The sequence below is a fragment of the Haliotis rubra genome, unplaced genomic scaffold (genome assembly GCF_003918875.1).
Source record: "Haliotis rubra isolate DU_JTF1 unplaced genomic scaffold, ASM391887v1 Scf355, whole genome shotgun sequence".
Classification (NCBI taxonomy): domain Eukaryota; kingdom Metazoa; phylum Mollusca; class Gastropoda; order Lepetellida; family Haliotidae; genus Haliotis; species Haliotis rubra.
In genome coordinates, this window is record NW_025767030.1 from 235311 (window position 1) to 247179 (window position 11869).

General features: G+C 40.0%; 1 protein-coding gene across 1 annotated transcript; it reads left to right on the plus strand.

The window, feature by feature from the left end:
- Positions 1–355: 355 nt before the first annotated feature.
- On the plus strand, positions 356–10785 carry LOC124285208 (sodium/potassium-transporting ATPase subunit alpha-like). Its single transcript, XM_046721395.1, is given in 20 exon segments — positions 356–677; positions 2534–2710; positions 3064–3267; positions 3486–3599; positions 3917–4051; positions 4187–4304; positions 4418–4686; positions 4850–5048; positions 5242–5284; positions 5286–5351; positions 5557–5689; positions 5979–6171; positions 6291–6466; positions 6585–6721; positions 6867–7186; positions 7666–7915; positions 8119–8293; positions 8427–8557; positions 8768–8869; positions 8994–10785. Coding segments are annotated over 20 exon segments (3096 nt in total). The 5' UTR covers positions 356–644; the 3' UTR covers positions 9115–10785.
- Positions 10786–11869: the final 1084 nt, after the last annotated feature.

The window sequence follows — 11869 nt, forward strand, 5'->3', positions numbered from 1 at the left end:
GTATTTGAAATAAAAGAATTTAAACTATTAAAATATATACATATCCAACAAGTGTATTAATTTTATACCGACATACTTTGCCGCTAGAGGCACCAAGATGGCGTTGACATTAACGATTATACTGGAGTAGTACTCGTGTTGTCTTCATGCAATACCACTGATACAATATTACCTAATGTTACCCATAAATTAAGAAACCGGTTCGACTTTTGTCCCCGTCTTCCAGCGGTCAACCGGTGACCTAGTTTTGACTGTTGCAATAGATCTGCCAATCAAATTCAAGAAGAGGCTGTGAACGTGCCTCCTCGGGACAATATAAAACCGCTCGTGAACAGTAGCGTCTCTAGTTGCTGTGCATTGGTGGTCACGGGCATTGTGAGCCACGACCGCCATTTTGGACAGATTACCCTTCTGATCACGTGATATAGGAACCGGAGACGAACATCATTATTTAATAGTACTCCCTTACGCATTGTTAATAGCGTAGTTACTTCTTTCGTTAGCCAAACCTAATACCGAGTGTTACTCGGTAGTTAGGTGGAATATTTCGAAATACTCCGGAATTTTCCTTGGTGACGTCACTTGATTGACAGCCCTCAAGCTCAAACATACGTCACGCTTGTTGAGAGACCGCCCAATCGAAAATGGCGTCGAGTAAGGTGTCCAAGGCAAACCAGGTGAGTTTCTGTTCTGTTTTTACAAATATACCAAACCAAATGTGTGACATATGACTATGGTTGATGTATCTGCCCTTAACATTGTACCAAGCTGTTTTTTATATGGTTATCTCTTCGTTGAAGATGTAGACTCTGAAAATCACGAACGCACCTTCTGAACATGGCGTGCCATCATTGGTTTCAAGGGCCTAGGTCAGCCCGCATACCTCTGTTGCCGCTACCATTTGTGAACCGAATCTGTAAAGACTGTTTCTGTAAGTGCATGGATGTTAAATTAAACTATCAAAGCTGCATTTTCTCCCTGGCCATAGTGGGATATTGAAAAGCATTCCACGCTCGTGCTTGCAATTACAAATTCGAGCTGGTTATGAATATTCATGAGCATCCTCGGAGTTTGAAGGGCAAATCTTCCACGGACATTTTAACCACAGTAAAAAGGAAACGCTGTTGTTTTTTAGTTAAATGCGCTTTGAGACTTTTGAAATTAGCGAGTGTACATGTTGATGTTTGATATTAGAAATTGCATGCATTGCCAAGCCTTTTCTGAACCTTCGCATGCGAACGCCCAGATCTTTTGAAGGATAGAATTAATTATGGAATAAAAATAGGCTGTACTGCCGGCATTTTTCGCAACTGAATATGTCATGTATGTGATTATATCCATTTGTTTACAACTCTAGTATGCCAGAAGTATGTAGATGTATGGCGATGCGATCAGTTGACAATGCTTGAATGAGCCTAGCTTCCTGTTTGAAAGTTGCCCAATGAAGTTTATGAATTGCAACATCCGCAATATTTGGCACGTTTTATGTATTATTGATTGTGCTTTGAACCTGTTTATGGCTTAAAGTGTAAGACTGTCTACACCCATGCCAATGATCAGTTAGAGGTGACCTTGTAAGTTGTTCAGGGAAAGTGAATGAACAGTCATGTGATCTCTCACGTGATAACAGACTTGGCTACCGTGAAGAAAAACTACTTTGTGTCCAGGTAATGAATGTAAACACTCGATAATTTCTGATCGTTGTAATTTAATTATGTGAAGCATTGTAGTTAGAAATGATATCAATATTTTTGGCAACAAAGTTAAGATTATGGTGTCGTAAAACAGTTCATAAATGTATTTCTGTACAATAAGATATCTAAAAATGAACACAGTGTAAGGTGACTATCATTAAAGTGTATACTTCAATACAATTATTGCTACAGCATGCTCTGTTACGCTACTTGAAGAATTATATAGGTCAAGTAAACAAGCACTCTGATTTGACCTCAGCTGAGCCCATTTTTAGCAGGAAAACTAAGTTCTATGGGTAGTCAAGTTGACTAGCCATAGAACTTACTTTTCCATCATCTTCTCAACTTATGAAATGCCCCTCAAAGAAAACATTTTTAGCAGGTTTTTTGTGTAATGAAACTAATGCACACACTGTCTTGTGTAGGTTATGCATGTTTTGGTTTTCTTTACCTTGATATTCACAAGGCATTTGTCCTATCGTACAATACATCAAGACTGAAACCAACCTCTCTATGCAGGCAATTAGGGGGAACATTCCTAAATTCAAGTTATGCTGGAACATTATTGCATTCAGTAATCTGAAACTGAAGGCTCTTAAGTTTATATACTTGTTTCACCAATGAAATACTAATTTTCATAAGGCTTTAACATTATTACTATATAAGGATAAGCAGGAACATTTTTTAATTTAGAGAATCTGGTACTGATATTTGACTTGTAACACAATGTAAGTTGGTAAGAACCTGACAACTTAATGCCATTAAAGCATGTAGTTAAGAAGTATGTCCATTAATATTTGCATGTGACTGTTTCTGTTATTTATTCCTTTCTGTTTCAGCCACGGGCTGAGAGCTACCGCTATGCGGTCACACCCAGTGAAAATGACGACAAGAAGAAGTCAAAGAAGGAGAAGAAGAAGGAAAATCTTGACGAACTCAAGCAGGAGTTGGAGATGGAAGAACACAAGATTCCACTTGAGGAACTTTATGAGCGACTTGGAACAGATCCCAATATGGTATAAACATTCCCTCCACATCTCATTGTTCCCATCTGGAAGTCTTACTTATCACACAACTCATTCTCATCCTCAAACATTACATATTTTCATGGCAATTTTGAATAGAAGCTCACTGCCCCCTTTAAGTATTGGCATGCTAGTTGCATTTGTGTACACTATAGTACATTCATGTTGTTCTTTAGTGTGTTCAATCTGTTGCAGTTAAGTAATGACAGATTACAATATTTTTGCAACAACACTGTATCAGTTATTCACGAATGGATTATGTATTTGGCATATAAAGTTGGTTTTCACATCATAGTATCGCTGTCCTATATTATATCTATGTAATCTATTTTTCACTTTTCCAGGGTCACAGTGTTGAGAAGGCAAAAGAAATTCTCCTCAGAGATGGTCCAAATATGTTAACACCGCCTAAAACAACACCGGAATGGGTCAAATTTTGTAAAACATTATTTGGTGGCTTCTCTCTCCTACTATGGATTGGGGCTATTCTCTGTTACATAGCATATTCCATCCAGGCTGGAGCCATGGAAGATCCACCGGGTGATAACGTGAGTCATCTGAAAGTTCTTATCTTCACTGTCTGTCTCTATTTGAAACTAGTTGATAACTACAATGAAACCTCACACTTTTAAATATGGAATTCTTGACATCATCATCTGAATTTGATTAATTCTCTATCCTCCAAATAATTATTTTATTTATGAAACCCCAGGAATCCCATTTTATTTTTGTCATACTGCATTAACAAAATCACAATCTATTCCAGTTATATCTAGGTATAGTGCTGACGGCTGTCGTGGTTGTCACTGGATGCTTCTCATACTATCAAGAGGCTAAGAGTTCCAAGATTATGGATTCCTTCAAGAACATGGTCCCACAGGTAATATATTTATTGGTGAATGGTGGTGTACTTTTTCACACTGTCATTTTGTTTTAGTAAAGCTGGTGTCTCATACCGCATTTCTTTTTAATCAAAGTAGTCTTTCTATGAAAATTTTCAAATTGATTATGCCTGCTGATGGCATAACCTATGGCTGGAGACGGCTATAGGGCTTGTTCATGTTGAAGCCAGTTGTTGAATGAAGCATTTAGGCTGCTTAAGAAGTTTGGCCATGACTACATGGTATTTCTGCTGTTCAGTATTATCAACACTGATGTCTTTATCACATGTTTATTTGCAAGTTATTGTCATTGTAGTTTGCTGTGGCTATCCGAGGTGGACAGAAGCACAATATCCACGCAGAGGAGCTGGTCCTGGGAGACATCATTGATGTCAAGTTTGGAGACAGAGTCCCTGCTGATATCCGTGTGATCACAGCTCACAGCTTCAAGGTATGCCTGCTCATTGTGTACAGTACTTTGATGTTAGCCAAGTTCTCATTCTACAATTTGAAATTTTTTCAGTACTTGAGTCTGTCTGGTTGTAGAGGTGTGGTTTCTTAAAACTGGTAAATGCTGTCTTTGCAGGTGGACAATTCCTCCCTGACTGGAGAATCTGAGCCCCAGACCCGTACAGCTGACTTCACCCATGAAAACCCACTTGAAACAAGGAACTTGGCCTTCTTTTCCACCAATGCTGTAGAAGGTAGGCTACTGTCAGGGCTCACCTATACTTTGTTAGTGCATCAAATCTTAACAAATGTTCAAAATCAAACTTCAATAAACCTTTTTTAATACTGTGTATTGTTTGGCTTGCAGGAGATTGTCGTGGCATTGTTGTTCGTACTGGTGACAAAACTGTAATGGGGCGTATTGCTAACCTGGCCTCTGGTCTGGAGGTTGGCGAGACTCCTATTGCTAAGGAAATTGCTCACTTCATCCATATCATCACTGGCGTGGCTGTGTTTCTTGGAGTCTCCTTCTTCGTCATCGCCTTCATCTTGGGTTACTTTTGGCTGGATGCTGTCATCTTCTTGATTGGAATCATTGTTGCTAATGTCCCTGAGGGTCTGCTGGCTACTGTCACAGTGAGTAACTATTTACTGTTTCATAACCTGTTTGGGATCTCATTGTGCCTGATATGATTCACTGACTAACAGAAAATGATCTAAAACATCCAATATGGAATATGAAATGCCATGCAATTGAGAACAGGAAGTATCAGCCTACTACATGATGGTATTTGTGCAGGTTTGTCTGACGCTCACAGCAAAACGTATGGCCAGTAAGAATTGCCTGGTGAAGAATTTGGAGGCTGTGGAGACCCTGGGATCTACATCCACCATCTGCTCAGACAAGACCGGAACCCTGACTCAGAACAGAATGACTGTTGCCCACATGTGGTTTGATGGACGTATTGTAGAGGCTGACACCAGTGATGACCAGTCTAGTGAGTACAAGATCAGATATATGCAACAGTCTTGCATCTGTGTTACATGTAAGGCATGTCTGTAATGAAAACATGCCAACAGTCTCTCCTATAAAATCACTGCTTCAAAAAAATGAAATGCATATTTCTAAAGAAATAAGTATCTTTCATGTTATTGCCGCATACATGGTTCATGGTTGTTTTGTATTTACAGATGCCACATACAGCCGCACTGACCTCACCTGGATGAATCTGGCTCGTTGCTATGTTGTGTAACAGAGCAGAGTTCAAACTTGGACAAGAAGACACCCCGATCCTTAAGAGGTGAGTGTTCATTCCGTACCTTAGTTTACATTACAATAGATATTTTATGTGCTCTGTATCTTTACATGAATTACTACAAAGAAATGGATTAACAGTACTGATGTCATAGACTGCATATATACTTACATTGTGGACAATAAGAAGTAAGCTGGTATCAGTTTGATAACCTCACATTTCTAACATTTTCATCATTTTCTCTTTTCAGAGAATGTAACGGAGATGCATCTGAATCTGCCCTGCTTAAGTGTGTTGAGTTGTCCATTGGAAATGTGACCGAGTTCCGTCGTCGCAATAAGAAGATCACTGAGATTCCATTCAACTCGACCAACAAATACCAGGTAAGTTCCTACAAATTTTTCAAAACATGTTTCTTTGGTAATTCAGTCCTTGACAATTTAAGCCCAACTTTCCATTGGCTCACCATATTTGCTGTATTTCCATTTGAGTCATAAACTCATTTCCTCCCCAATTCCGCCTTGCACGTAAGGTGCTAACAGTACTAATCACCAAAGGTGGCTTTGCAGTGATTTATAATCTTGCATTCAGTTCACTGTTGCTGAAATGCAACTCTGTAGAAGAGAGTACGTGAATTTGCCTGCAGATTTTACTGAATGTTGTGTATTTCAGGTTTCCATCCACGAGACTGAGGATCCCAATGACCCACGTTATCTGTTGGTGATGAAGGGAGCCCCAGAGAGGATCATGGACAGATGTAGCACAGTGCTTCTGAATGGCAAGGAACAACCCATCGATGATTCTTTCCGTGAGGCTTTCAATGCTGCTTACCTTGAACTCGGAGGCTTGGGAGAGCGTGTACTTGGTATGTAAAACATTTCTATATACTGTAATGTATAATGTAGCTTGTATGGTTTAATATCAGTAATGTAAGGCATATTTCATTGATGCAAGCACTCATTTCCTCATGACTTTTGCTTTCAGGATTCTGTGACTACTTCCTGCCAATCGATCAGTTTGCCCCAGGCTTCAGCTTCGACCCCGACGGTCCCAACTTCCCCATCACCGGTCTGCGATTCGTTGGCCTCATGGCTATGATTGACCCTCCCCGTGCCGCTGTGCCTGATGCTGTTGGAAAATGTCGAAGTGCTGGAATCAAGGTAGGTTCAGCTAAACCTCTGCTGATTTGCAGTTATGTAAATATGGACCAGTGTTGTAAATGTGGTGTATGTTTCATATCTTATATTCTGTGATTGAATGTTATGGTTTGTTTTCTAGGTTATTATGGTGACTGGTGACCATCCCATTACTGCCAAGGCCATTGCTAAGGGTGTGGGTATCATCTCAGAAGGAAGTAAGACTGTAGAAGATATTGCTGCTGAAAGAGGAATTCCAGTTGAAGAGGTTGATCCAAGGTATGTTGTAGACATGTACCCATTCTTACAGACAATAAAATAATTAAACCACCAAGATATGGACGAGCTCTTTCATATATAATGATAAGTCGGATCTGATGTCAGATTTTATCCACTATTCTGTACCCTGTTGTTGTTTTTCCAGAGAGGCAAAGGCTGCTGTTGTCCATGGTGCTGACCTCCGTGACATGACCCCAGCTCAAATTGATGAGATTCTACGAAACCATGGCGAAATCGTGTTTGCCCGTACCTCCCCACAACAGAAACTGATCATTGTTGAAGGTTGTCAGCGTCAAGGAGCTATTGTAGCTGTAACTGGTGATGGTGTCAATGATTCCCCAGCCCTGAAGAAAGCTGATATTGGTGTTGCCATGGGTATTGCTGGAAGTGATGTCAGTAAGCAAGCTGCTGACATGATCTTGCTGGATGATAACTTCGCCTCCATTGTCACTGGTGTTGAAGAAGGCAAGTAATGGTTGCAAAGCAAATTATAGTGAAAATGGGTCAGCAAGTACGAGTATTAGTGGGGCTAGAGGGTGGTTGTTAAATTGTAGCAAGGATAAACATAGGTGGGTCTGGTCCACTACTAGTTTGCTTATTAGTAATGGCTGACTTGTATGCTGCAGTTCTTAGATGCCCTTGATTTCTTTTTTCCCCCCCACTAAACAGTTGTAGTTTGCGGCTTGGCTGTGATGTGTGATTTCTTGCCAGTCATATCCAGTATAATCATGACACAAATTTCATGTTGGCATATGTGAATTCAGGCTATATTGGATGTGGTTTGGCTCTTTCTGAAAGAATTGTTCTTAAACATTGTTCGTTGGTCATTCTTGCTGATTATATTAATTATTTAAATCTTTAAGTTAAGAAACAACAATTTCAAATTCCCCTTGAAGTTAACCTTTATTTACGTTTGTGTAATTGATTGTTGTCCTTGCTTTCAGGTCGTTTGATCTTTGACAACTTGAAGAAGTCTATTGCCTACACCCTTACCTCCAACATCCCTGAAATCTCCCCCTTCCTGCTCTTCATCCTGGCTGATATTCCCTTGCCTCTTGGAACCATCACCATTCTCTGCATTGACCTGGGAACTGACATGGTTCCTGCTATCTCCTTGGCCTATGAACAAGCTGAGAGTGACATAATGAAGAGACAGCCACGTGATCCAGTAAAGGATAAACTTGTAAATGAAAGGTAAGAATATATCATGACCTTTTGACATTTTACTCTAGCTCCATTGTGTGATCTGGCTGACCTCAGACCTATTTGTCCCTGGTTTAACCCTCCTCAGTATTATCAAACTGCTATTATACAACTGGAAGAATACTGACAACTAGAATAACACTACCATAATAGTGTACCTATATGTGTGCAAACTTCATGTTCTTGTGTTTCAGATTGATCAGTATGGCCTATGGGCAGATTGGTATGATCCAAGCCTCTGCTGGGTTCTTTGTGTACTTTGTGATCATGGGAGAGAATGGTTTCTGGATGAGCAAGCTGTTGGGTATCAGAGAGGAATGGGACTCCGTGGGAATCAATGATCTTGAAGATTCTTACGGACAGGAATGGGTATGTTAATTAACTCAACTTGTATAGGTTTTTTCTTTAAGTTTGAAAGTTCTTCTGTCAAATTTGTTTACTAAATTATTTTTGGGGTATTTCAAATCTTGATTGTATTGACAAACAAATTTGTCTCCTACAGACCTATTCTCAGAGGAAACGTCTTGAGTACACCTGCCACACCGCCTTCTTTGTGTCCATTGTGATCGTGCAGTGGGCTGATCTGATCATCTGTAAGACTAGGAGACTGTCCCTATTCCAACAGGGAATGAAGTAAGTTCCTGGATTTATGTACTCTAGATAATGGCCATTCAGATAAATGAGAAGAATCTACTTCTTAAAAGCCATTGTGGAGCTTTATGCTAAACATTTTGACGCTTAAGCCAGCTTTGAAATACAATTTGTGTTCTTGCTTCTTTGTTATTGATTTCTCCTTATGTGCAATTTGTTCAGTTTTACATTGCAATATATCTCTTGTTACAGAAACCACAGACTGACTTTTGGTATATTCTTTGAGACCGCCCTTGCCGCCTTCCTGACTTATTGCCCTGGTCTGGACCAGGGTCTGCGTATGCAGCACTTGAGGTCAGTACTTGTTGAAAGCATCGGCTGGAAATTGTTTCCTTCCACCTTGAAGTTACATCTATGCATTACTTGTCGATCACTACTTGTATCCTGAAGTCTAAATCCATGTTTGTTTGTGTTGCAGGTTATCTTGGTGGTTCCCAGCCATGCCATTCAGTTTGGTCATCTTCATATACGATGAATGTAGAAAGTTCATCTTGAGACGAAACCCTGGAGGATTTGTAGAGAGAGAGACATATTATTAAGGATTATTTATCCTTAGTAAGGATGAATTAGGATGACCATAGAATCTTCAAATGCCATTGGGTGGGGATTTCGCAGGGGAAAGAACATTGGGAAAGGGGGGATATTCACTTGGGTCATTCAAATGTGAAAGAAAGTGATTTTATGCTCAGGAGCATTTTTATGGTCTTCGCTATGATGTCATGCTGCATTTAAGTGAACTATTACTTTGCAAGTGATCCTGTCATTGTTACCTGCAAATTGGAGCTGTGTGATTGAGAATCAGAAACGTGAACCACCTGTTGTCCCATGTCCGACTAAGTTTGGGAAGTGATGCAGGCAAGATGGCTGCCTTACTACACCAAGTCACTTTACAGCTACCACCACCGTCTTGTGTGGCTAGATCTGCCTCTTTCATCGTGTTTGATGGTTCACAGCACACACACATACTTACTCCAGATTAGCTTGTAGCTATAGAACCCTGCATGGGCCATGTCAACTGCAAGTTCAGACAGGCTTGGCATAGGTTTATTATTGTTATTACTCTTGGATATAATTTAATGGAATGATTTTAGATGACAGAATTTTATCATAAATCTTTATTGTACAAACTGTTTAATATTTTTTGTGCATTTTAGTATGTATTTCGCCATATTTTTCAAGTTGTGATTGTAGTTACATGTGTATGTCTGTGTCCGAGTGTCCTGGATATGATAGAATGGATGATAATTGCACTTCACGTACCAACATATGCTTTTTTTTGTTCCCCACATTCCATGTTAAAATGTGACCTTGGCCACACACCAGAATTACTTGATGAGGAGTAGTTCGAGGATTCTGGACAGCCCCTTCAACCACACTTGCACGGAAAACATGGGTCTGTCACAAGGGTGGAGTAATCTTATCATTTCCTTGTCACTTTTGTCTGTATATCACTCATTTTAAAAAGAAATCTGAACATCAATTCAAAAGTTTGGGGAAATAAATCACAATTTGTGTTTGTACTATAGACCTTATGCTTTATTTCCTATAAGAGAATTCTGTGTTACCTGTGGAGTAGTGAAATGTTGGGCAGTTTTCAACTGTTGTGATGTCTGCCAGATTGACGCCCATGTAAACTGCTATTGTAAAGCATCACGCATCCCTCCTCAAAACAGTATAAAATACTCAGATACAACTACCTAACTCCCATAAAGAGTTTGTATCTATTTATCGGTTACAGTTTGAATATTAGTCCACACAGTTCATGTATTGGATTTCATTTAACCAAGAATATGGGAATCGATTAATGCCAGAATTGTAATAAACAAATTTGTGTCAGGATTTATTTTTGCTTGTCGTAAATGACTCCTTACCAAATAATGCAGTTGATGTCGCCATGTATCAGTAAAATCATGCATGTAGAATATGCGACTGAAGGGTCCATACTTGTGTTTGTTTTACATACTTTTTCTGTTACAAGTTATCTGGCACGGCAGTAATGATTGTTGATTTTTCCTCAACTTGAGAGAGATATACGTATGTTATGACATATGCAATACAAATGATTGTAAATGTGTGAAGTATGTTGCTAGCCACATGTCAATCCACTGTGTAGGGACGGCCCCGCCTGGAGGGCCAGCATTGCATTACGTTGTTACATCTCCGTGGAATTTTCTTTGAGGTTGAAAAAATAAAGTCATTTAGGCTGACAATTGGTGTTTTGTGTGCATTGTCTCAGGCTTAAACTGAATGGGCAGAAATATCTGCTCATCTGATGGGAACAATGTTTCCAATATATGTTAGGATGTGTATATGCTGTGTTCAAATGGAATGTCTCACCCAGGCGATATTGAACCATGAGTCTTTCAATAGGCTGCACTTTTGCTGACTGGCTTGGGGACCCAGCAAGCATTACCTGGCTGACTCGGTGTTCCCTGGTGTGCACGCTTGGTGGGATTTGAGATCGCCACTGGTCTGCCTCCTCCACGTGGTCAGACTTTACAGCTTTACACGCTGGATCAAAGCAGTGTTCTCATGTATACCCCCAGGTTTCCTCAATGGATGTTGAAGGAAGATTCATGAATCATTGATCTTGTTTGCCTGGCTTTGTGTGAGAGCATCACTCTCCACCTGGAACTTGTCAAGATAAGGTGTGTCTAATAGAACCCACTTCGTGGATAAGAACATTTTGTGAAACGTATTAAGCAAGGTAGGCTCGATTCTTACTTCTCAGGAACATGACAAATATCTCATAGGTTAAAGGATAAAACCTGACCGGATTACGGATAAGGTCAAGATGATGGAAATCACAACAGGGTGCTGTTGTTGGAGGGTGTTGGCGGCTATTAGAGGATGGACATTTGTCGCCATGGACACAACTGGTAATGATTGTTTTATCTCTACCGTGAATGATATCAGAAATGATATTTTGGATAAAAATGAAAAATCCTAAATTTTATCTCCATTCTGCGCATTTGTCAAAGTGACCGCGAAAGGTGATGCCTTGTCTGTTCCCGGACGCGCATTCCTTAAGCACTTGGCATATCATTACAGGTCCAGTTGGGAGTTTAGGTGGAGTTAGTGTTTTCTGTTCCTGCTTCTAGTTTATGCATGACTTGTTAACTATATATCCCCAAGTTCCAGTTTCCTTGTTCACACTTTGACACCAAAGTTGTGAAGGCTTAATGCTCCAGTCGACTTTGGCAGTGTTGATATCTGTTTTAAGTTTTGACCCTGGCGTTTCTGCTTTTTATCCCCCGCAACGCGTTTTGCGGGGGGTATTAAAATGGACTCCGT